The sequence below is a fragment of the Epinephelus fuscoguttatus genome, linkage group LG2 (genome assembly GCF_011397635.1).
Source record: "Epinephelus fuscoguttatus linkage group LG2, E.fuscoguttatus.final_Chr_v1".
In the NCBI taxonomy this organism is placed as follows: Eukaryota; Metazoa; Chordata; class Actinopteri; order Perciformes; family Serranidae; genus Epinephelus; species Epinephelus fuscoguttatus.
The window spans coordinates 121,335-148,770 of record NC_064753.1 but is presented as its reverse complement, the minus strand read 5'-3'; the positions used below and the strand labels follow the sequence as shown (position 1 = coordinate 148,770).

General features: G+C 41.9%; 1 protein-coding gene across 4 annotated transcripts in view; it reads right to left on the bottom strand.

Annotated features, from left to right (window-relative positions):
* Positions 1-19,976, bottom strand: part of il16 (interleukin 16) — a 56,780-nt gene extending 36,804 nt beyond the window's left edge. The window contains exons 1-5 of one of the 4 annotated variants that reach the window (XM_049602913.1): positions 19,882-19,976; positions 18,363-19,522; positions 17,067-17,218; positions 16,613-16,778; positions 10,964-11,065 (exon numbers count right to left, since the gene is read on the bottom strand). In XM_049602913.1, the coding sequence (XP_049458870.1) occupies positions 10,964-11,065; positions 16,613-16,778; positions 17,067-17,218; positions 18,363-19,310 (1,368 nt within the window). In that variant the 5' untranslated portion in view covers positions 19,311-19,522; positions 19,882-19,976. Of the gene's footprint in view, positions 1-10,963; positions 11,066-16,612; positions 16,779-17,066; positions 17,219-18,362; positions 19,559-19,881 lie in introns of all 4 variants that reach the window. The other 3 variants (XM_049602895.1, XM_049602923.1, XM_049602905.1) reach the window with 3 other exon arrangements.
* Positions 19,977-27,436: the final 7,460 nt, after the last annotated feature.

Genomic DNA, 27,436 nt, shown 5'->3' with positions numbered 1-27,436 from the left:
GCGAAATACCGAAATAGCGCCCCCTACAAATTTTCAAAAACCCCTCCCCATTGGGGTTAGTTTGTCGTAGGCAAACGAAATTTGGTATGCACATGTATCATACCCATTCGCACAAAAATGTCTCTTAACGTCATGGTAAAATCCCAATAGGAAGTCAGCCATTTTGTTTTGAATTTTTACGTCACTGCGATTTCCATAACTTAAATTTGAACGAAGTCCTCCTGGGGATTTCGTCCGATCGACTTCAAATTGGCTACAGATCATCCTGAGAACATACTGATCAAAAGTTATTAAAAGCTTTTCTCTATGTCAAGGAGCGTGGCCTCTAGGACGTGACAAATTTTGGCGACTTTTCGTTTTCTTGCCATCGAATTTCGAACGGCTCTCCTGCCCACATACTTGATCTCAGCAGCTTCAAACTTGCTGGACATGATGATGGCTCTGCCCCGAACGCCCCGATATGTTAACATCCCACCTTATTCATAGCGCCCCCTGGTGGTAACAGGAAGTGACCAGTTTTTACTTTGCATTGTACTAATGCCACAAACTTGACCGCATCAACTTCATTCCACTTTTAATGCATGCAGAACAAGTAAATGAAGCTACCTTATGAACGCTGTGAAGCTACTTTTAATGGTGTCCAGGTGGCGGCGTGGCGACTATCGATCCCTTGCCACGAAATACGTTTGGCTTTTTGACGGCTTCAGTGACCTCATCTCATGAAAATTGATACACAGGTCAAGAATGGCGAGCTCTTACATCTGCTAGGGGCGTCGCCCATGGGGGGGACAAAATGCCTCTGTAGCACCCCCTTGAAATTTTCAAAAAACCCTCCCCACAGGGGTTTTTTTGGAGTTGGAACATGAAAATTGGTACACATGTGTATGTTGTCCAGATGCACATAAAAGTCTCTGGCACCAATGGTCCACTCCAAACAGGAAGTCAGCCATGTTGATATTGACTTGTCATTTTGGCGTGATTTCCACATGTTGTATTTCAACAAACTAGTCCTAGGGATTTCATGCAGTCGACTTCAAATTGTTTACAGATCATCCAGAGACCATGCTGATCAAAAGTTATTAAAAGCTTTTCTCTATGTCAAGGAGCGTGGCCGCTATGGCGTCTCCCTCGCCACCAAATAGGTTTGGCTTTTTGATGGCTTCAGCAACCTCATTTCCTCATGAAAATTGATGCACAGGTCAAGAATGGCAAGCTCTTGCATCTGATAGGGGCGACGCCCATGTGGGGGGACAAAATGCCTCAATAGCACCCCCTTGAAACTTTCAAAAAACCTTCCCCGTAGGGGTTTTTTTTGGAGTAGGAAGATGAAAATTGGTACACATGTGTATGTTGTCCAGACGCACATAAACGTCTCTGGCACCAATGGTCTACTCCAAACAGGAAGTCGGCTATTTTGATTTTGACTTGTCATTTTGGCGTGATTTCCACATGTTGTATTTTAACGAACTAGTCCTAGGGATTTCATCCAATCGACTTCAAAGTTTTTACAGATCATCCAGAGTCCATGCTGATCAAAAGTTGTGCTCTGCATGTCTGTAGGTCAAAGGGCGTGGCTGCTACGGCGCTGCCATTTTTGATCCATCGCCATGCATATTCAGGCAGCTCTCTCTCCCACTTAATTCATCTAAACTGCCTCAAAATTTCTGTACTTGATAAGAGCCCCGCCCTCAATGCCTCCATATGCTCGTAAGCAATCTCGCTCATGGCGCCCCCTTGTGGAAACAGGAAATGCCATCTTTTACACTGACAAACACCAACCTCAAGCTCCTGACCTGATCAGCTACATTTTGTGGCCACATGACGATCAAGTTGATGAATCTCCACAGTGACACACGTGTCCTTTGATGTTGCAGGCTGCTGCGGCGGCGGTGGCGACTTTTCATCCTTCGCCACAGAACATCAACTTGGTATAAATCCTTCATGCACTGTCTGATTTGCTCGAAATTTTACATGTGTGATGAGGGTCCACCCCTGAACGCACCTGCCCACATCTGGTTATGCTCGTAGCGCCACCTGGTGCATGAACAAAACATTGCGTTTTTTTGCTCCTGCCAGGTTTTTTCTCCCTTCTCGCTTTGCGCCACAGCCCCCGCGTGCCTCAGGCCCCCCACGGTTGCATGGGGGAGCGAGGGCCCAATCACCACGGCTTGCAGCTCTAATTTATTATTAAAACTACATCACCTCAGCCCTTTGGACTGTACCACGGAGCATGTCTAACTGCATGCATCATATCTGGAGCCTAAAGACAAGTGTTGTCCGTAGGATTGCCTAACCACATGGGTGTACATTGGAGGCTATAGACTGATATAACAACTGCAAACAAGCAAAAAATAATATAGCCACCCTTTAGAGATATGTGTTGTAATATACCATACAACAACTGCAGACAAACACTGCAGATAAATAAGGTAAAAAAAAAAATCCTTGACTAATAGATATCACCATGAAACTTCCCCAGTTGATAAATCCCATTAAGACAATTATTCTTTGTATTACAAGTTTTCTGAAATGTTATGTTTTAATATGCAAATGGGGAATCATATAATCAAATATGTTATTTCCAAAACAAAATTCTGAATTAAAATAAACACCCTTGTATATTTTGGAAGTTTTCTTTCCACCAGTCTGAAAGACATGTTACAGAAACAAAATAGCACAAATCTCAAAATTGATTGTTTTCACCTCTCCACAATATAAGTCACAGGGGTTGTAAATATGTAGTGAGTACAAACACGAGCCTTACTTTCTATTACAGTAATGTAGGATTTAAATAGCATTAAGTTTCCTGGCTACATATCTAGCCTATATTTACAGTAATTCAATGTATTCAACTTAACTTGAATGAAAGTTTCAGAAGTCATTTTCACTCTACATGATTTCCAGATCCTAACTTGTATATAAATTGCAAATTTTGTGTCCCTGCTGTTGGTAAAATCTTGATGAAATGACCACTGCATTCTCTGTTTTGATGAACACATTCTCACTCCCAACCAGTGTTGGGTAAGGGTTACTTTAAAAGTAATCAGTACGTTACTGCGTTACTTTTTAAAAAAGTAACCAGTTACTTTACTGCGTTGCTCCCTGAGTAAAGTAACTCAATTACTTTAAAAGTACTTCCAGCATTACTCCCTGAGAAAAGTAACTCAAGGACTTTTAAAGTACTTTTGAGTATTCTACATTTCCTATTGGGCAATGGACCACAGGGCGCTAAGCCTACATTTTTTTTGTCTCCAAAATTAAAGTTATGGACCACTTGCCCTTCACTGAGATCCAATTCTCCCATCACAGCTGTCACTTTGACCAGTAGAAACACAGAACGATCTGCTGCCGTAGACAACTGTATGACAACAGGCGAGCCCGGGGGAACAGGCAAGCGGCTTAGGAAGGGGGCGGAGTGAATATTGTCCCTCGCTGCAGGGAAAGAGGAGAGGGCTTCCCCGGAGGTCGGCCTCTTTATCCGGTCCCTCTCTTCCACACTTCGACTTATTTCCATTGTGCCGATGGTGGCTTGGAAAACCGCCCGTAACTGTGTCACACACTACTAACTGTAAACCTACACTAAAATACACTATGCCTGATCCAACCTACTCGCTATCAGTTTGATAACTGCGGACAGAATGGTTTTATAGTAAGGGGAAGAGTAAAGGGAGGAGGGCAGGCTTTAGCGTGGATGGTTAGTGTCGTCATTCGCCCGAAAAAGAGTCATTCGCCTCCAGTGTAATGTAATGTAATGTAAATTCAAATCTAGTAACCAGGTTTCAACCTGTGGAGGGCATTCCATACCACATTTTTAAAATAAAATGTAGATTTTCAACAGTTCGCACTAAACTGTCAAGATTTTGAGCAGGATCAGTCAGTAACACTACTATACAACCAGAAACAATGATTATCAGCTGAAAAAAATGGTTTTAGGGTTTAGTTACTCTTTAACCAATAGCGGCGGGGCTTTTACTCACCTCAACTGCAGAGGCTCCCAGCTTCATTTGAAACAAACTACATTATAGACGGTCCGTTATTTATTAATCCCTCTGTGTGTTTATATATTTACTTTTTATCCGCTCTGTTGTCTTTGTAAAGTTAACATATCGCACCGTCATTTCAAATGGCGCACGCTGGCCACCTGGCACTCAATATGCTGCTGTAGTGGTTAGTTTCCCAGACGTGAGTATCTTTGAGCAGTGAAAGTTATTATTTATTTCTTTATACTTGTCGGTAGTGATTTGTTTTCCACAGAGCTCTATGTTCGAGCATTTTACTCGCATTTGCGACTAAAAATAGTTTTGTGCGAGCAAAATAAATCATTCAGCACGCTGTGCGAGTACAGATTTCAACCAGCAGCAGAAACGAAAGGCGAATCCTGCCGGTTGTGGATTGAACGGGGGTCACAGACAGGAATACGGCGGTCAAATAGCCTACGGCGGCACCGGCAACAGAGAAGTCCGGTCCAGTAGCCTAATTTCCTCTTTCGTTGGTGTCATAACTGCCCAGTAGTACCTGGACAACCGAGCCGTGGCGGCACACAGGTATGTGGTGTGTCAGAGGAGAAACAAGCTGTTCACATTTCTCTCTTTGTGGCGGGTAACGGTCCACAAACCTCACCGCGTTTTAGGGACTGTTCTTTACTTATGAAGGGACTGTTCTTTACTTGTCAGGGGAGGAGGGTGGCTGGTTGATTTTTATTTTATTTATTTATTTTATTTCAATCCCCCCTATGTTAATCACTTATTGATGCTGTTTTTGAAGTATGAATAAGTCAGTAAGTAATTTATTCCATTGAAATATCATTGATGTATTATAGAAAAGTGATTTATCTTTTTATAAATGACAAAAGGCACATCTGCCTCATTTTTGCTGTGGTATCATGATACTACTCAGAACCGTGATACTTTCACTGGTATCGTACCGTGGGTCCCAATTTTGGTACTGTGACAACACTAGATGTCACAACCATTCCATTCGGAGTTGCGCAGTGAGGCGGCTCGGGTACCGCTTAAAAAAGTGTTCCCCCACTTTTGGGAGTGGGGGAACACAGTGCTCTCTCAGAGGCCCACAGTCTTCCCCTACTTCTAATTTTACAAATTAAGCACTGCTCGGCCACCAGTGTGTGAACGTGTGTGAATAGGTGAATGTGACATGTAGTGTAAAAGCCCTTTGAGTGGTCAGAAACTAAAAAGTCATCATACAAGTGCAGTCCATTTACCATTTACCAATGTTGATAAACTTTAATCAGTCATGAAATTCTTCATTTGCTGAAACTACTTCCAAATAAAAATGTCCCCAGTGTGTCAACTATACACAATGACTCAGATACACATTTTTTTCTTCTTTTGGTACATATTTTATTTTATTTATTTATTTATTTTTTTTTTGGGTAATTTATTTTTTATTGGTAACATGTAACAAACATTTCCGTACATTGTTCTCAGATACAGTACACACGTATCATACATTGATGTTTGTCACAGATGCAGAGAGCAGAGGTAGAGGGAGGTGTGGCTCATGACACACTTTGTTTTGGTCTACAGGCAGTGCACAACAGCGCTTTTTGCCCCTTTAACAACAGTTTTCCATATGTTAAGAGTTCATTTCAACCATTCATTCATTCATTCATCTTCTAACCGCTTCATCCTCTTGAGGGTCGCGGGGGGGCTGGAGCCTATCCCAGCTACATCGGGCGAGAGGCAGGGTACACCCTGGACAGGTCACCAGACTATCGCAGGGCTGACACATAGAGACAAACAACCATTCACACTCACATTCACACCTATGGACAATTTAGAGTTATCAATTAACCTAGTCCCCAATCTGCATGTCTTTGGACTGTGGGAGGAAGCCGGAGTACCCGGAGAGAACCCACGCTGACACTTCAATCATTTCATTTCATTTCATTTCAACCATGGATTATCAATATTATTGATATAGCTCTGTAAATTGTTATCAGCTAAAACTGCTTGTATGGGAATAGGAAGTGTCCTCTCTTCAGTGCTCTTCCATTGAGCATTATATGATGGATTCCACCAAGATATCACAATGCCACAAAATAATAATCCCTAAGAGATGGTATGCCCCATCCCCCCTTTTCTTTAGCCAACTGTAAAGTTTTGAGACGGACCCTTGGTCTTTTACCTCCATATCTTGATATAATGTTGTCCCATTCATTGAATTGGTTCTGGTTAACCTCTAATGGTAGGGTCTGAAATAGAACAGTCTAGGCAGTATATTCATTTTGATTGATTAAATCCTTGAGCTGAGACTGAAGAAAGGAATTAGATTCCATCTTGTTATGTCTCCTTGATAATTTATGTATAGGTAGATAGTTACATTCTGATAGCTTACTAGTATCCTTTGGTACATTGATACCTAGGTATTTGAATGACTGTTTGCCATGATAAGGGATACCTGTTCCTAATTTCTTGTGTCTCTGGTGGGCTATCGTTATATGAAAGTAATTGAGTTTTGCCTATGTTTATCTTGTATCCTGATAGTCGACCGTATTGTTCAAGTGACTGCATCAATTTAGGTAAGGTATTCGTTGGTCGTCCTAGATAGATTAAAATATCATCCGCATAACAGGCCAATTTATGCTCTGTCCCTTGAATACTAATTCCCCTGTTTTCTCTATTTTGTATGATATATTGAGCTAATGGCTCCGTATACAATGCAAAGAGTAATGGTGACCATGCACAGCCCTGTCTTGAACTTCTCTCAAGGGTAAAACTTTTTGATAAATATCCATTAACCTTAATCCTAGCAGTGGGATTATCATATAAGCTTTGTATAGTTTTAATAATCGTGTCTTGTAACCCAAATCTGTGTAGAACTCTAAAGAAAACTCCAGCTGACCAAGTCAAGAGCTTTTTCAGCATCTACACTCATTACTATTGCTTTGATATTTTTTTTTTGTATATGATGCATGATGTGTGGTGTCCTTCGGATGTTGTCTTGTGTTTGGCGTTGTTGTATAAAGCCTGTCTGGTCATTATGTATCAGTGTAGGTAGAAACTTTTCAAATTGTTTAACCATGATGGAAGTATAACCTGTAATCTATACTGAGGACGGATATTGGTCTATATGACCCACATTGCGTTTTATCCTTGCCTTCTTTTAATATAGCTGAAATTATCGCCTCCTTCCAGCTAGGTGGTATTTGTGCCTCTTTTAGAGCCCAATTCAGAGTGGGGAGTAGAATAGGAATTAACTTGTTTTTAAATTCCTTATACCACTCTGCCATATACCCATCTGATCCAGGTGACTTACTTAATTTAAGCCTACTAATTGCAGCTTTTAATTCCTCCTCAGTTACATCAGCAGTCATCATTCTATTTTGTTCTTCATGAAGAGTGGGTAAATCCAGAGAATTCAGGTAGGTGTCAATTTGAGTTTTATTTGCTCCTGGAACTTTGGAATACAACGTTTTATAAAACATTTCAAAAACTTCCTAAATTTCACTTAGTTTATCCCACATTTTATGAATTGTATTTTCTGCCAACTTCTTTTTCAGTTTCCAGGCTACTATTTTCATAGATTTAGATCCACTTTCGTAATGTCTGTGTTTCAGACACATAAATTTTTCTTAATTTCTTGTGTGGCCAAATCATTAATTTCATTCCTAGTTTTTTAATTTCCTCTAGTGTATCCTGGGCTAAACTCAATTTATGTTTTGTTTCTAGTTCCTTCAGCTTGTTTTGTAATTCCTGTAGTTTTCTATTCCTAGTTTATTTCTTATATGAAGATATTGCTATGATTTTCCCTCTCAGGACAGCCAGCAGTATCACACATAATGGGAGGTGATACTTCTCCATTATAATTAAACTCTAAATTGAGGCTAATTTCTTTTTTAATTTGTTCTTTAAAACTAGGTTCATTTAGTAGACTTGAGTTTAGTTTCCATGTGTTATTTTTTGGTCGCAGATTAAGATCAACAGATAGATATATAGGTGCATGGTCAATGAAATTTATGGTCCCAGTTCCACAAGTGTGTATTTTGTCTTTATCTTTTCCAAATGTGACAAAATAATGTATTCTCGTATAAAGAGAGTGGGGGGCAGAATAGTGAGTGTAGTCTCTTCTGTTAGGAAAGAGGTCTCTCCATATGTCAATTAGACCAACCAAAGACCTTCTGTTTCTGTTACCATGATCTTACTATATAATGATGAAAACTCTGTCTGTGGGTGTGTCTGTCTGTGTCTCTGTTCCACGTTTTTCTCCTGACTGACTTGATCAATCCATGTGAAATTTGGCACAGGGGTAGAGGGTCATGGGAAGATGCGAATGAAGCAATATTACATCAGTTGGCCAAAGGGGGTCCCTATTTAGGAAGTTTTTGAAATGTTTTATAAAACGTTGTATTCCAGAGTTCCAGGAGCAAATAAAACTCAAATTGACACCTACCTGAATTCTCTGGATTTACCCACTCTTCATGAAGAACAAAATAGAATGATGACATTGAAATTGCAATTTGAATTGGCATATCTCATGCCCCGTATGTTGTAGAGACATGAAACTTTGCACAGAGATGCCTCTCCTTGTGGGGAACAAATTTGCCTCAGAACCCATAACTTCCGGTGATATAGATTTTCCACCATTTTGAATTTTTTGAAAAACACTTAAAATCAATCTCTTCCTAGGAAGTTTGACCAATCTGCATGAAACTCAGTGAACATAATCTAGGGACCAATATCTAAAGTTCCCCCTTGGCAAGTTGGAAAACTTACTAAAACTGAGCTTCTATAAGGCAATGAATATTGCGGAGGGCGTGGCTTATCACATAAAGGTGTATGAGTTGAGCTAGAAGGAACATCTAGCTGTGGGGGAAAGCCTCTCCTACCCGTGGGTAGAGGGCCCTCACTGTGGCACACTGAGGGGTACAAACAGAAATCTCTGTCCAGATATAAAACAGTTCTTATGAATTCCTCACCTATATATATTCCCATTTAAATTGGTAAAAAGAAGTAAGTGTATAAAAAAATATATTAACATATGTATTCCCCCGAATAAAAAAAGCACCGCCTACTTGAAATTTCGTTTAGCTTACCAACACTAGAGTTCATCAGAATTTATAACTCTTCTGAACGGGATGAGGGCTGTCGTCTGAATGCTCTCAATCCCCTCTGATGCTATTGTCCCGCTCTTCTCCCGCTCCTCTCCCATTCCCCGCTGTCTCAGTCCTCCCACGGGAAGACAAGGTGGGAGGGACAGCTGCTCCACTAGGCACTCCCTCGATGTGATCACTTTGACGGGAAGACCTCTGTCCTTCATATCTGTAGTCGCCTCCTCCACCGTCTGATACAGCCGCATCCCATCCCCATAAAACACACACTGCTTCAATACTTGCTTCGCTTCAGAATACTCCTTGCGTTTCTGTAGGACTACTGGGGGATTGTCCTGGTCAAAATATATTGGTCTCCCATTCCAAGCCACTGACTTATTTCCCCATGCCTTGCGCAGTAACTCTTTTTTGGTTTTGTAGCGTAAAAATCTGATTATTATTGAGCGTGGCTTGTGTTCTCCATCCCTGGGGGCACGCGGGGCGAGCGCGCGGTGTGCTCTCTCAATGTCGAGAATCTCCGTGGTCGGGGGAATCTCCAGCGTGTCTCGTAGCAGCTTCTCCACAAACTCCACCATAGATGACCCCTTTGCTCCTTCGGGAACATTTTATATCCTTGAATTGTCCCGTCGGGATCTCCCTTCTTGGTCGAGTATTTTATCTTCTTGTTGGCTAATCACTTTTAGCATCGTAGTTAGCACTTTTTACATGTTTTGGACACGGTCTTCCACCTTTTCAATTCGCATCTCGGCCTGCTCTATTCTTTGGTCAACTTTGGTAAGCTCAGATTTTATATCATTTAGCTGCTCTCTCTTTGCGAAAGTCCCGTATCTCCTCCAAAACTTTTGCTAAACTTGCTGACTCAATTCAAATTCAATTCAGTTCAAATTCAGTTTTTATCAATTCAGATATCATTGAGCAAATCTGTATTTTATCGTTTAGCAGGGCAAAAACTGTATTTTTCGGAGGAGCTGCTACCTTAGGCTGCCATTGAGGGCGATGACGTCACCGGAACCGGTACATATTTTATCTTATCTTCACCAAACCTGGTGCATACCATATTTAGATGACCCCCAAACAAAACTCATGAGTTTGTTTTGGATATCACTTACCATTAGTCTGTAATGGGTTACCAAACCTTTGAAAGTGTGGCCTGATGGAACTTTACGGACCACAACAATGCTACATTGCAACCAACTTTGGGATATGTTGTACAAATTCATTGTTTGAATTTTCACACAGTTCTACCCACAGGGGACGCTATAATAACATAAAATTGGCAGTTATACATTTTTTATTTATTTATTTATTTTTTTAATTGCTGTTATATCAGTAGCTTGGAGCTGGCAGTAGCCAGAGCTGGAAGCAGCAGCAGCAAAGAGCTTCCAGCTCTTACATGCATTTTCTATAGAAAATGGTAATATTTTCATATTTTAAGGGTCACTGTTTAATGTTGTGAGCACAACAAATTTATAATACCTCATTGTTTTGGGGTGGAGACAGAAATCTCAGCAGCAGATATCTCAAAATTTTGACAAAAATCACAGAGCTATCTGCATGGATAGATACCACTAGGTGAGGAGACATGTTTTTTGCTCTTGTTTTGAACCAACACTTTGAGAAGTCCGTAAGGCTTCTCAGACATGCATTGGATTGTAGTGCCACCCAGTGGCCATCAGCGGTTACAGCTACATATATAGTATAATGTGTATATTATTACAGTATAATGTTAGATTAATGTTAGAATCGAATATGAATGAAAAGTGTTCTCCTCAACATGGAAAAGTCTTCCACATAGTGATAAGTGTAAAATATCTTAGACAGCTGGTCGTGGCCTTGTCAGTCAAACCCTTGTTCTACTATGATCAGCATGAGTCTGTAGTGAATGCTGCTTACTGTGGGAACTTTGCTCTCCCGGTCAGACCCTCCAGCGATGCTGAATCCTAGCCCAGCTCCCTCCTCTTTATGAAGAATCACAACATGGATGTCAACCAATTGCTGTAGAAAAAGAGGTAGAGTTACAACTGGAGGTTTTTTTTCTGTGATTAGCTCAAATTAAATAGTTTTATCACATATGAGGGGACTGTGAGCCACCATGCAGTGTTCATGTCCACATAACAGTATTCAGGGTTTTCCCTGCCTATCTAAGACAAAGGCAGGCTGCCTGGGTGATTTTGGCCACCGCCTTGGTTAAAGCGATGTGTGCATTCAGATGTAGTGCCTTTTGCGCGCACAAACCCATTACTTTCAATGTAGACCCAAAGCGACGCTGCAGCGGTGTGCATTTGGCGCGGCGTGCTTGTTTTTTTGTCTGGCGCACAGCTCCACGGAAAGACGTCGCCTCTGAGATGTAGAATTTGTATTATAGAAGAGAAACACACATTTCAGGACCGCTGACTTGTATCATCAGAACATACATGTCCTGTCATTTTCAGCCTCCTTTCATATTTAACAGAGGGGGGACAATACCTGACAGTAATATTCTCAGCTGTCAGGATGTGCCTGCCGTAAAGGGTAAATATAATCATATAATCAGGCTGAAAACCACAGGACATGTCCACCGTAACCCTAACCCTAACCCTTTTGTTATTCCAAAAAAACGAGTGAGAGTGGACGATGACGGCGATTCACACACACCTTCCAGCGCTAACATGGAGGATAGAGTGATGATGCCAAACATAGAGAATGAGAATGAAGGGGAGGATGAAGACGGGGGCGGCGTCGGTCGCGGCATCCACGGAGAATTTGTTTTCAACAACAACAGACTCGGAGACCAGTGGTAATGCTAACATACATGAAAATGAGAACGGAGTGGAGATCGGAGCGGAGAGTGAAGGGACAGCTTCAACTAGCGCCGTAGCTGCGGTCACGGGTGGCAGAAATCCTGGTGGCCCTGTGGATTTAAGCCAAGACCCAGCAGAGGGACCGAGGGACCGAGGCAGCCTCAACTCCAGTCATACCCGCGTCGGACATTTGGATCCCATTCCCAGCTAACATTAAGGAGTCTAACTACTCGTGGTTCAAACAATACTCGTGGCTGTAATACTTGCTGTCAGTTGATGCAGCTTTTTGCTATGCCTGTAGACATTTTTTCCACCATGGCCGTCGGCCAGGTCACACAGAAAAGAGCTTCACCCATGCCGGGTTCAGAAACTGGAGAAAAGGGGCAGAGAAACTGGCACAGCACAATGCAAGTGCTTCTCATAGTCTAGCCATGGAAGGATGGTGTCAATTTAAAGGGATAGTTCGACATTTTGGCAAATTTGCCTATTGCCGTAATCCTTGTAGTCATATGAGTAGGTACATTACCTTTAATTGTCAGTGCGTGCTGTTCTGAGATCAGTGGGGCAGAGCTGCCCGCTGAAATGGAGGTGAATGGTACAGGTCCCTCTCTCCCTCAAAACTAATCAAATACACCATCAAATGACTCCAAAATGCTCTTGTGGACAACTTGTAGCTTACACATTCACCATGCTATGAAATAATAATGTAATATTACGAGACAGAGTTGTTTCGAAGCCAAATGCAGAGCCGGAACTACATTCCAGACATACAGTACTTGCTGGGCGGAGTGATTTCAAACAGCGTATGTTTAGTGCAGTTACTCCCGTCATCAAAACAACAATTTTGTTGAGAAGAAGCCAGAATATACAGAGGAAGAGTTACAGGTTTTGGAAAAAGAGAGAGCAAGAAGAGAGGTTGAGGCTGCCGAGCAACCAGGGGCTGAGGGGAGACCTAGAGCCGGTGGTGTAAATGTGGGGCTTACTGGTCACTTTATTAGGTACACCTGTGCAATATAAATATAGAGTACGCCTCAAAATAATCACTGGAACACGGGGAGAACATGCTAACTCCACACTCATAAATCACCAAAACTCTTGAAGGAACAACAACATAAAATGTTCCCTAGCAGTCTGTTTATTCCCAACAATGAGAAGTAATGCCAGTCACTTCACTATATGCTCTGGGCAAGCACTTATCCATAACATAACCTCAACAACATTTGCATTTTAGCCTTATTTACCATGCTTGGGTTGTAGGCTAATGTTACTCAACATGGAGGTAACGTTACAGCAGAGGGATTGGTGAGCAAAATACACAACGATCACTTACCACGTCTGCTCGTTTTGTGATGCCGACAGATGGTATGACAGTATCTTTCAAGAAAGGAGTTTGAACCATTCCAGAGCTTCTGCACTCCATCCTTTCACTGTAGTCCTCCAGTAAAAAATGGCAGGAGCACACAAACATTTTCCGGACCATTTCCACAGGCATGTTGGGGTCGATGTCCAGCACAAATAGCCATTGTTTCATCCTGTCCGTATTACTGGTTGGAACTACGTGAAACTTCACTTTGCTCCATGTCTTCGGCTTGTTACAGCAACCTTTTACAATGCATGTGTAAACCATGATTTCCAAAAACGCTTGTAAACTTTCCTCAAACTTTCTGGTGTGTCCAGCTGACGATACCGCAAATGCAAGGCTGCAAGCAATAACAACGGCACTGTCTCAGCTGCGCACTGTGTCACTCCACCCAATGGTTTACTCAAGAAAGCAGTTCCGAGTATTTGCTTCATGTGTCATAATGTTACTTAATTATACATTATTATTTCATAGCATGGGGAATGCGCAAGCCATGTGTTGTTCACTAGAACGTTTTGGAGTCATTTGATGGTGTATTTGATTAGTTTTGAGGGAGAGAGGGACCTGTACCGTTCACCTCCATTTCAGCTGGCAGCTCTGCCCCACCGATCTCAGAACAGCACGCACTGACAATTAAGTGGTAAGTGGTAGTAGGTAATGTACCTACTCATATGACTATAGGGATTACGGCAATAGGCAAATTTGCCAAAATGTTGAACTATCCCTTTAAGGAGAGACTGAAAAGCGGATTGAGGATTTTTTTGTGCCTCAAATTCATATCCACAACTGCTCCAGCCACGCCCTGAGTGAGTTTCACTGTCGTGAGTTTCTTTAGAGTCTGGATTTATTATCTGCCTGTCTGCTACCAGCCCATTCACTAGTGATATTGCTGGGACCTGTGGACTCTTTTGTTGCACATTCTAAACATTCTTAAGTCACTGTTAAACTGTCCTCCTTGTTCAAAAGCTAAGTAAACAAAACAATAATGCTGTTTTAACAACACTAATATATTACATAACACTAATAATATATTACATTTACAACAATCATAAATGCACTCCAGCGTTGAACTCTGCAAGGACGAGTGACCGGCTTCCTTGGATCTGCACCTTTGGAACAAGGACACAACAAAGACTGCATCTGGAACCACAGCTCTTTCCAGCCCTCCTCTGCCGGCTAACAATAGCAGCACACTATAAAGCGACTCTTCTTCCACCCATTCAAGGATTGGTAATGTAACAACTGGGCATAGCTTTATCACAGCTGTACAGCTTAATGCTGTTTATTGAGTTATTGTTGTGATTGTTGCAGTTAGATTATTGGTTAGTTGGCTTTGCCAAAGCTAAGTGTTTAGTTTGCTGATGCTTTTCACAGACAGAGTGTTGCATGCAACTAAACATCCTCTACTTTAATCCAGACCCTTTGCAACACATATCACATTCACATAGGCTCATTTACAAATTTGCTTTTAACAGAGCTACACCCAAAGAGGCTGCTTGGGTTGGGAACCGGAGCGTTGCCTGTTCAAATCCCCATCCAGACCGAATATGGAGTGTGGACTGGTAGCTGGAGAGGTGCCAGTTCAGCTCCTGGGCACTGCCAAGGTGCCCTTGAGCAAGGCACCGAACCCCCCAACCGCTCGGGACACCTGTCATGGGCAGCCCCCTCACTCTGACATCTTTCCATTTAGTGCATGTAATGAGGGTCCTGTTTGTGCATGTGTGTGTTTCAGATCTGTGTGGTGTTGACAACGGAGTGAAAAATTAATAAAGTATATAAAAAATTTAAAAAATTAAATTAAAATTATTTAACATTATTTCCGATAACCAATTTATAACATTAATTGGTGTCCCCTTGGTGAGGCTTGTTGTTCCCAACATAACTGGTGCCTCCATGTGACGCCTAATTTACGTTCCCTACATAATTGGTGCCTCCATGTGACGCCCTAATTTATGTTCCCTACAGCATCAACCCAGCAACAGGACCAGTATCTGCTCCATTGTGCGAGGAGGAACAGGAGGATCACTGCCAGAGCCCAACAAAATGACCTTCACCAGGCTACTGCTGCACATACTGGTGTACGCTGTGGTGAATGTTATGCTGCCTGTAACATATTCATGCATGACTTGTTTGGCAGTGGGTCAGTGGAGAGCCATAGCCTTAGTTAACGGTACCCTGACTGCTGTTAAAATCCTCAGAGCATCTGTCAGACCATACGCTGGTGCAGTGGGCCCTGGGTTCCTCCTAGTACAGGACATTGCCTCATGGGGCCAGAGTGTGTAGGCAGTTCCTGGATGACAAAGGCATTGATGCCACTGACTGGCCTTTTCATTCCCCTGACTGGAATCCAATTGAGCACCCATGGGATGCTATGTATGAGTGCATCCAATGCCACCAAGTATTGCCACAGACTGTCCAGGAGCTCACTGATGCCCTGATCCAGGTCTGGGAGGAAATCCCTCTGGACACCATCTGCTAACCTATCAGGAGCATGCCCAGACATTGTCCGAAGTGCATACAGGCACGCGTTGGCCACACACACTATTGTGTCACATTATGAGTCGCCATGATAAAATTTGCGCAAGTTGGCACAGCCTATGATTTCATTTTTATACCCTGACTTTTAATGTGATTTTGAATCCAGCCCTCAAAGGGTGGATGATTGATGAAGGTTGATAAAGGTTTCCACTGACTGTTAAAGATTTTTAACTTAAATATTTTGTTCATCATGATCTGTTGAGAGGTGTATTATTTCTGTAGGTTATGCTTACAAGACTATCTTGTGTATCACTAACTGCATTTTTTCTTCATCGTTCTCGCCCGCCACTTGACTAAATGCTGTCGGAGCGGTTCAAACAAAGTTGTTTTGGAAACTAAAGTGTTGGCTCACTGGGAATAAATGTTAGTTGATTCAGAAATCAAACGGAAATAAATTGATTCATGACACTTTTTAATATCATACTTTTTTATCTTTGGGTTTGTGGGAAGGTGTCATGTATTTTCAATGCTCGAGTCATTGGAGTTAAAGTCCCAGTAAAGTTTCAAGTCTTTTTGGATTTGTTGAGTCTTGAGTCATCAAATTGATGTCGAGTCTGATTTGAGTCCAGAACTAAGGATTAATATATTTAAATCTGAGATTTAAAAAGGTTTACGTATTCCCTCAAATAACATTTTATACCTAACACAGTGAAGACAGCATTAAAACTGAATATTTTGGTGGTTGGTCAAACTTTAATGGGGTTGGTGAAATATAAGTTATTTGTTGTGTCCTTGATGTTGATGTTGTATGTTCAAAAGAGCATGTTAAAAGTTTTTCCATGAATGTTTGCATTGTAATGTGATGCATTTACATTTTTAGAGTTTTTACAGTTATACCAAATATAGGTCTGGTGGGTGTTTCACCTTCAGTGTCTCTTCGTTTAGAACTTTGACTTCCTGGATCATCCCCTGTATTTCCTGTGAGGAGATGGCTGAGATGAAGGAGTGAGCACAAGCAGAAGTGATGTCTGCCTGGTTGTGAGATCCCCCCTCCCCCTGCTCAATGGTGCAGTCCCTCAGTGTGGCCAAGCTGTATTAAAGTGACGGAAACACAACAGAGTTGAGAATGCAATGTCAGATACACATCTACAAGCACTGTACACACTAGCAGTGTGTAACTGTGCTGGATTTAACATCTGCATCGACAGTTAAAAACTTGCCACTGCTTCTCTGGTAAAACAGGAAGTGTTCTTTTTCATCTGAACCACTTCCTTATAAATAAAGGACAGGTACAGTAAGCCATCTGGGGGTAAGTCCCTGTTCAGTTAATGAAACACTACAAGCCATGTTTACTCAAACCTCTCTGTGGAAGTCCTACCTAACAGAGAATCCTCTGTCAGTGCTGTCCAGGTCATGCTCAGACTCCTGAGGGTTTGTTATATCCACTTCAGAGTTGTCCTGCAGATTTGAGGAACGAGGGTTACCATGGCAGGGATGCATGGGTAGAGCGCGCATAAGCGCTTGAGAAACCTGAAACAAAAGCAACATTTTAAAATAGAATAAGATACTGCAAAGACAATCATAACTTTGAGTCTTATTTATGTAGTTTTGGTTATTATTTTTCAGCAATATTAAAGAGTAACTTCTGTATTTTTCCACCTTGACCCTATTTTCCACATGTTCATTTCTAAGTGATCAATGGGAACAACAATTTTTGAAATTTGTCCAGCACTGAGTGAAAGGACTGCAGCAGCAAAACAGGCTTTAATATAATCACCTGGGGCAATTGCACATCATCAATGTATGTCCACTAAAAGTGCTTGTCTTTGCCACCGACTGGCTCAGAGTATTATTCTAAGTGTCTGACAACATTATGGAAAGGATCCCTACAGAGATAGACCTTTTTGTTGAAAAGTAATTTCCTGTTTAACCAGAAATAGCCCAAACTTGCCATTGCCAGTCACATCAGACTCCATTTAAATATATATTTTTAGATCTAACTGGGTGAATTAGGGGTTTATTTCAACCAAACCTGAATCAGTAATTGTTGGAACTGTGGAATATTGAACCAAGACGACTTTTGTGAGTTTAATGTTGTTTCTGTGGACTTTGAATTAAGTGTGTTTTACGATAATAAAACTACTGGAGTCTGGTGGGTTTAGCGATACTGATTTTGAGGCAGATTCTGGTTAAACAAAAAGGATCTTGCTCTGTAACAAAAAGGTCTATCTCTGCTGCAGCACTCTCGCTCAATACTGGATCAATTTAAAAAAAAAATGGTGTTTTCATTAGTCACATAGACACATAAACATGAGAAAATAAGGTCCAAGTTAAACAAAACCATAGTTTAACACTGCACTTGGCAAGTTAATTGACATGAAGGTAACTGTTAAATTATTACCCCAACTGTTGGCTGTAAACATCCCTCACAATTTGTTTACACAATTTTTTTACAGCTGTGATCGACTACTTGTGTTTCCTAACTCAGTGAAATCTGTTATAGCAGTGTTGCCATGTTCTTACATCTCAAGTATTAGTTTGGTAATAACAGTAATAAAGAAATTATAGTCAAAACTACTGAAATTAGTCAAATAAAGTTGGAATAGCACTTTAAATAATGTTTACATGACAAATAAAGTCAAACATTAGCCTAGTCCCTCACATGAAAGATTACCTGGTTACTGAAGACAAGGATTTTCTCTAAACTCTCTCCATCCGGGCTTCTCAGGGGGTTACTGTCTGTGGGCAGAGCAGCATTCTGAGGTGTGCTCAGCAGCTTCTCTTGGCTCTGTGCTCCATATTCCTCCATCCCTTCATGATGACTTTCCCCTGCAGCTTGATTGGATCTCAAAGCTGTTGCAGGCGGTAGGACTTTGTCTTCTGTGGACATGGTAAGATCCATTTTTTCCAGCCCAGGTTTGCATGGAAAGACACTCCTCTCATCACGGATTGGAGCTGAATCGCAATCGTGTATCTCTGAGTTCAGATAAGTGCTGATGGTGTCAGAAAGTGGGAGATCTGTTGGGGATTGGATGTAGAGAGGCTTATCTTCAGAGGTCTTGGCTGTTTGACTGGAAGCTTCAGAAGTGGAGGAGGTGATAGCAGAGCTTGTAGCAGAGACATTTTTGTTGTCTGTGCCCCTAGGGGATGCAGACTGGTTTGCCTGGATCTTTTGTGGGATTTTGCCCTTCCCATAATCTCCATGTGAGGCAAATCGAATCCTGGACTCCTTCTCCATTAGAACAGGAGAGGTGGAAGGAACCAAAGGCCTCCTGATGCATCCCATCTCTGTCTCCTCTGGCCTGGAATAAGTCTCAAATGAGTGGATCTTTTGTTTGATTGACAGGTTGGTTGCAGAAGATGCACATCTGACTCCAAAGCCTCTGTTGAAGCCCACACTAGGCCTCTGTTCTGCGGGTTTAGCTTGCCTCTTCTGATCCTGCTCATCCTGAATTTTCGTCAGACTTTGGCGAAACCAGACAGGCTTGGGTGCCACCGGGGGCCCCATCTTTGCTCCTGGAGGAGTTTCACATGTGTTTTCAGAAATCATGTTGGACGGAGGATCTGAAGTCACATCTGTAGCTATGCCATTGAGCTCGGATATGTTCTTGTCGTCATTCATGGTGGCAGCCTTGTTGTGGATGTTGGTAAGCTGTGTTTTGTCTGCAGTATGGTGACGGTGATGGTGGTTGATCTCAGGCAGCTCTTCAGGGAAGCTGTTGGAAAGGGGGACCCACGGATCCTTGAGGTTTTCTTGGTTATGTTGGTCAATACAAGCCTGTCGCCTCAAAGCTCCTCTCTTTGGCTGTGAGCAGAGCACAGCTGATAAATCATCTGTCCACACAACACAGAGGGCAGTCTGAGAGTTGGCTGTGTGTTTCAAAGATGTTCATGTCACAAACTCATGTAAAGATATTAATTTGTGTTCACACTGTGAACCACAGCACACAGCAGAAAAAAGGTTTAAGCCCCAACAAACTTGGTCTAGCTACAGCTGATGATCATTATCATCGCTGCATCATCCTGATTGAATTCTACTCACTGACAAATAAAAACCCTGCTTCAAACAGGAAATGGAACCTCAGTTATTTTCCACTGAACAACAGCACTGTTGCCATCACAGTAGGATCAATTGCCGGATTAATCAGGTGGTTCTGAAGTCGCACTACACATAATTTGTGCTTGTTTCCTACCTGTGTGTAGTCTGTTGCTTGTGCAGGCTGCAGTGTCTGCATGAGTGAAATCTTCTTTAGCTGACTGTTCTCTTCGTTCTCCTCCCTGCTACACAAACAGGAAGTATTGTGTCATCACAGCTTCTTTATCACCAACCACAGAGAGATGCTGCTTCCGCTCAGACATTTATCCACACCACTGCCTGCTACTGCTTTCACACCATTTGATTCAGTCAGTAACAGGGCCATAACCTAATCAGCAACAAGTGTGAGTCCACGCAGAGGGGTTTGGGAATTTGATGCATGGCACTGCATCAAATATGGCGGCAACATAGCAGCCACAACCCTTGACCTACTGAAAAACTTTTAATGACTTTTTCATCAGCGTGGTCTCAGGATGATCTGTACCAAATCTCAAGTTGATTGGACAAAATCTGTAGGAGGAGTTCATTAAAATACAAAATTGTGGAAATAACAAAATCGCTGCCAAAATAAAAAGTTTAAATCAAAATGGGCAACTTCCTGTTTGGAGTAGACCATTGGTGGCAGAGACTTTTTGTGCATCTGGGCAACTTACACAGATGTACAAATTTTCATCTTCCTACTCCAAAAACACCCCTATGGGGAGGGTTTTTTGAAAATTTCAGCAGGGCGCTACAGAGGCATTTTGTCCCCCCCATGGGCGACACCCCTATCAGATGTAAGAGGTCGCCATTCTTGACCTGTGTATCAATTTTCTTGAGGAGATGAGGTCGCTGAAGCCATCAAAAAGCCAAACGTATTTGGTGGTGAGGGATCGATAGTCGCCACTCTGCGACACAGACGCCATCAGATGTAGCTTAACAGCGTTCATAAGGTAGCTTCACCAACTTGTTCTGCACGCATTAGAAGTGGAATGAAGTTGATGGGGTCAAGTTTGTGGCAACATGTTAAAGTAAAAACTGGTCACTTCCTGTTACCACCGGGTTATGAGTAAGGTGGAATATTAACATTTCAGGGCGGAGCCATCATCATGTCCAGCAAGTTTGAAGCTGCTAGCATCAAGTATGTGGGTGTGAGAGCCATTCAAAATTTGATGGTGAGAAAATGAAAAGTCGCCAAAATTTATCATGCCCTAGCAGCCACACCCTTTGACCTACTGACATTCTTTTAATAACTTTTGATCAGCATTTTCTCAGGATGATCTGTACCAAATTTGAAGTCGATTGGATGAAATCCCTAGGAAATGTTCGTTCAAACATGTAAAAAATTCAAATCAAAATGTCCGACTTCCTGTTGGGTTTACGGCATGGGTCCAAGAGGATTTTTTGTGTGTCTTGGAATGTTCTATTAGGACACCAATTTTCATGCATGTAAGTGAAACTCACAGGCGGGGCTTGAGGCACGAAATTTTCTAGGGGGCGCTATGTTGCCATTTGGCCCCATCCACATACAACACTGCCAAAATATCAAATTTTTCACCAGACTAAACGCGTGCCAAATTTGGTGAATTTTTGAAATTAGGAACGGGGCCAAATCGACAATTAAATGTTCATAATAATAATAATTAAAGCTGCAAGCAGCTGTGATCAGGCCCTCGTTCCTCCATGCAACTGCGGGGGCCTGAGGCACGCGGGGGCTGTTGAGCAAAGTGAGAGGGGAGAAAAAACCTGGCAGGAGCAAAAAAACACGATGTTTCGTTCACCCACCAGGTGGCGCTAAGAGCGTAACCAGATGTGGGTAGGTGCATTCAGGGGTGGGCCCTCATCACACGTGTGAATTTTCGAGCAAATCGGACAATGCATGAAGGAAAGTTGATGTTCCGTGGCGAAGGATGAAAAGTCGCCACCGCCGCCGCGGCAGTCTGCAACATGACAGGACACATGTGTCACTGTGGAGATTCATCAACTTGATCGTCATGTGGCCACAAAATGTAGCTGATCAGGTCAGGAGCTTGAGGTTGGTGTTTGTCAGTGTAAAATATGGCATTTCCTGTTTCCACAAGGGGGCGCCATGAGCGAGATTGCCTGCGAGCATATGGAGGCATTGAGGGCGGGGCTCTTATCATGTACAGAAATTTTGAAGCAGTTTGGATGAATTATGTGGGAGGGAGAGCTGCTTGAATATGCATGGTGATGGATCAAAAATGGCAGCACCATAGCAGCCACGCCCTTTGACCTACAGACATGCAGAGCACAACTTTTGATCAGCATGGTCTCTGGAAGTAGTAAACTGAGTTTCGTGTCATTTGGACACACCAATATGGAGATATGCAACACTTCCTGTTTTGTACCAAATCTGCAGGAAGCTGCTATTTAATGAGTATTCTTTGGAATATCAAAATTCTTTTAATAACTTCTTGTCAGAAGAGTCCACAGATGTGCAAAGTTTTGTGCAAATTGGTGAAATTGCCTAGGAGGAGTTCGAAAAAGTAGGTTTGCGACATTTTGTGAATTTGCGTAAAAAAACGGTAGGCGGAAATGGGCGTGGCCTATATCACGAGATTCAGCACAATTCACTGAACGTGTGGATATAAGGTTTTTGAATGTGCCACAAAGTTTATGGGAGTTATGACCCAAAACGCACTTTCCTTGATTATAGCGCCACCTAGTGGTGGAAAGTCAGGACGACAATAAATTATAAAATTTTTCGCCAGACCAAACGCGTGTGCCAAATTTGGTGAGTTTTTGAATTTGGGAAAGGGGCTAAATTGGGGATTTAATGTTCGCAATAATAATAATAATAATAATAATAAATAATAATAATAAACAGCGCAATTACAATAGGGTCCTCACGGACGACTTCGTTGTTGCTCAGGTCCTAATAATAATAATTAAAGCTGCAAGCAGCTGTGACCGGGCCCTCGCTCTCCCGCGTCTACGCAGGGGGCCAGCAGCACGCATCACTGTTATGTGAAAACTCAGAGTAAGTTAACCCTGACGTGGTGTGACGTTTCATCTTCCTACTCCAAAAAACCCCCTATGGGAAGGGTATGTTGAAAATTTTAAAGGGGCTCTACAGAGGCATTTTGTCACCCCCCCGGGCGACGCCCCTATCAGATGTATGAGCTCACCATTTTTGACCTGTGTATCAATTTCATGTGAATATGATGTCGCTGAAGCCATCAAAAAGCCAAACATATTTGGTGGCGAGGGCAACGTCATAGTAGCCACACCCCTTGACTTAGAGAAAAGCTTTTAATAACTTTTGATCAGCATGGTCTCAGGGGCTGAGGCTGTTGAGCAACCAGGGGCTGCGGGGAGAACCAGAGCAGGCATGGATTGGTGGTGTAAATGTGGGGCTTACTGGCCACTTTATTAGGTACACTTGTGCAGTCTAATACAATTCAACAGCTCTGCCACACATTCTACGTTTACAAAGCTTTTACTTTTTCAGCTTTTGTCAGAAAGGTGATTATTCTGCTTTATTGTTGAGGTCGTAGTGGGTGGTGTTGGTGTACTGGAGTGCAATATATTTAAAATGTTCCTAATATTTGTCCTCCTCAATTAGACAAAATTAGGAGGCCACCTCAGTACACCACCACCATTCACTATGACCTCAATAATAAACAAAGTAGAGTCACCACTTTCTAGATGATGTCAACAATAACTGAAAATTTATAAGCTTCAGGGAAAAAATCATGGTATAGTCATTTTACTGGATTGCATTAGATTACACAGGTGAACACAAAGTGGCCAGTGACTGTATGTTACATACATACAGATTTCCTCAAATAGTAGCCGGGGCCACTATTAACAAAATAATAGTTTGGGACCAGGCTACAAATAGGGGCAGGCTACTATTTGAAGGAGGCTTTCAATAAAAATGTTTTTTTTTTTAAATCACAGCCAAATGTGAAAATACAAATACTATATTTTTTTAATTTAAACAGCAGAAATATTTATGTAAACTTGTCTTTACAGTAAAAATGAATATTTTCTATGTAGTATTACAAAGAAAGTACTGTATTATTTATAGTAACAATGTTTACATTAACAGTAAAAAATAGTTTTTGGTGTTTTTGTAAATCACCAATATTTACTATTGACTACACCACAGTGTACTAGTTGTCCTGCCTTGAAGCAGCGAATCATCTCATCCTCTGTCCCATCTGCAGCCACCGTGATGCCACACACCTTAAAAGACAACATGCCACAAATTAATTTGAAAACTAGGCTACATTCGTAATAATGACTTTTTATCTCACAATTTTGATTAGGAATAGCAATTTATTTTTTTCTATTACTGGCGAAAATGGGCTTCCATAGATAAATATTGTTACACACCCTAAGCAGGCGTCATATGCAAGCTGTTTCCACTTGCCACACAATAAATAGAACATAAGTCTTTAAGCTGGTTAATATTTTCTCCATCAGCTATCATTCTAAACAAGACTGTTGCCATACATATAACATGAATCTACCTACACATTATTTACATATTTAACAATGTCAAACACAACACAGAAGACCCAAAGCAACCACATTGACTACATCTCCCAGAAAGCCTAGCGCTCTGGGAGCATGCGCAAAGCAGTCTCGAGATGGCAGCGCGGACATCTGAAGACACGGCCTGTGTTTACATACTGCACTAGCCTTGGACTAATACGTTCATTGCATAAACGTCTTGAAAACGAACCCCGTTTTTCATTTGGGGGTTCCCGGTCTCGACCGATTCACGTCTCCATAAACGTTCAAATCAAACATGTAATGTACTAACCGCATAGTCACAGATTTCACACTTACTACCAATGTGCAATACACCTCCCAACCACTAAAGTGGTGCTGTGGTGTAGTAGAAAGCTGGTGCACTCATTCATTGCAGGACGAAGAAGGGGTGAAGAAAATTTCAAGACATCCCGAGATAAAATGCATGTTTATTGAACAATAACGGATATACAAACACACGGCAACCCCTGTACACCTAAATGTGTCTCTACAACAGACCACGGAGTCAAACATTAGTCCACATTAGCTCAGCGAGTGTTCAACCTCCGGCATGTCTCGGCTAACATCGACCACCGAGAATGCTCTCGGGAGTTAGCCGAGTGCTAACCGAGTGAGATGCGCAATACACACATTAGAGGCTGAACGCTTATAACGCTAATAAACCACAAATTATAAGTTACCTAAAGCACAGCGGGATAGCGTGGTGAACGTCAACACACAACCATTTATTAATAATTCAGCCGTAACAACTGTGTGGCACAAACTCAGTGCTTTGGTTATAAATAATGTCGGGCTCGGTTCGGGTTCAAACAGAAATATGCGGCCGTGCCGCACTCTAACACACAAACACACGGAAAAACATTATCAGTTTATAAAAAAAACCCCTGACGCACTGAATGGGACGTGAAAAGTGGACATGTCCGGGCAAAAGAGGATGTTTGGACACAGCCTAACGCCATTAACGTTACCTAACACAAAGAGAAATGTTAATGGCTCGTTTCTCCTCTGACACGCCACATACCTGCGTGCCGCCACGGCTCGGTTGTCCAGGTACTGGGCACTCATGACACCAACCAAAGAGGAAATTACTGGACCTGGAGACGGTAAGCCGTTATCTTGCGTTTGTCAGCTGCTCTCATGTTCCCTCCTTTTGTGAAGGTCTTGTTGCCGTCCTCTGTATACCAGGCGTCATATGCCCTGTGGCGTATTCCCCCGACATTTCTTTGGAATATTTCAAAACGTCTGGCTTTAAATGAACACTGAAGTTGCGTCTTGTTGCCATCTTATCTGTTTACAATCAGCTGAGAGTGCGCAACTGTGCATGTGCAGTCTCTTGTTTTTATGATGGTCAGGAGCAGACAAAGACCACCTGGTGGCAAGATAGTTATCTACCAGTGTTCATAAACAAAAGAATATTGGTCATGGCCGAAATAAAGATAAAGATAGATAATTATGTACAGTTAACGCGTTCAAGGTCTTCTGACTCTTTAAAAGTTGACATGGTGTCTCTAGCTCAAAGTATGAGGGACAAGAAGAGGTTGAAAGTTGAGTTTTGAAGAGGATTTGAAGATTTTCCAATTTACTTCCATTCACACTAATTAGACTGCCACCAGAGCCCCACCTATTGGCCGATTTGCACCGAATTTTGCACAAACTCTCATCGGTCCATGGAACACACAATTAGCGAAAGTGTTGTGGTAATCCGACTGTATTTGGTCAAGATATGAAAGACTGTCTGTTTTGAAAACAATGTGCAGGAATTTGTTGTTTTATATTTTGGGCATTTTTTGGACTATCAAAATTCTTTTAATAACTCTTTGTCAGGAGGGTCCACAGATGCTTCATGCAAAGTTTGGTGCAAATCAGTCAAATCGCCTAGGAGGAGTTTGAAAAAGTAGGTTTTTCATTGTTGAAATTTAATGCAAAAGTGGGCGTGCCTTACATCACACAATTCAGCTGAATTCAGAGAACACGTAAATAGAAGGTTTAACAATGTGCGACATATTATGTGGGAGTTATTAGCCAAAAACGCTTTTGCATCGAAAATAGCGCCACCTGCTGGTCATTTTTGGTGTGTGAGTTACATGGGCCAGTCTATACCACCCCTATCAATTTTATTTCCATGAGTGTTATGGTGTTGGCACAGTGCCAAATATTAAATTAGACGGCCACCAGAGCACCACCTAGTGGTGGATCGGTAAGTCCTTCGTCAGATATCCTCAGGAGGGCACTGACAATAATTATACCAAGATTCGTGTTAACCTGCCCAACGGATGTTGAGATATAAAATACTTCAATTTAAAGAGCGCCACCTTGTGGTCATCACCCGAAATTTTGCACAGAGCCTCAGGGGCTCATGGGGAAGGGGTAACCTGAGTTTCATGTCATTCGGATACACCAATGTGGAGATATACAGCACTTCCTGTTTAGAAAGAAATCTGCAGGAAGTTGCTATTTAATAACTTGAGTATTGTTTGGACTATCGAAATTCTTTTAATAACTTTTTGTCGGGAGGGTCCACAGATGCTGTGTGAGTTTCATGCCAATCAGTGAAATTGCCTGGAAGGAGTTCGAAAAAGTAGGTTTGCGACATTTTGCGAATTTGCAAAAAAAAAATGGTAGGTGGAAATGGGCATGGCCTATACCACGAGATTCAGCACAATTCACTGAATGCATGGATATAAGGTTTTTGAATGTGCGACAAAGTATATGGGAGAAAAACAATAGGGACCTCGCAGGTTGAGACCTGCTCGGGCTCTAATAATAAACAGTGCGATTTCAATAGGGTTCTCCGGACGACTTTGTCGTCGCTTGGACCCTAATAACAAACAGCACGATTTCAATAGGGTTCTCCGCGTTTCTTGAGGTTTTGTAATAAATGTGCCTCTAGAAAAATCTGACTCTAGAAAGGAGGGTGAATTATGTCCAGCTCTACCCATTATATCATTTTGTGTTTTCCACAGTTTCTTTCCATCATGTTTAAATTCATTTAGTTTATTTTGATAATACTTGTTTTTTTTTTTTTCCTATTTGATTTCGTCACTTGGTTTATATGAGAACGGTATGCTTTCCAGTCAGTTGTATTGCCAGACTTAGCAGACATTTTCATTTTATCCCTTTGAGTCATCATGGCTTTCAGATCTTCATCA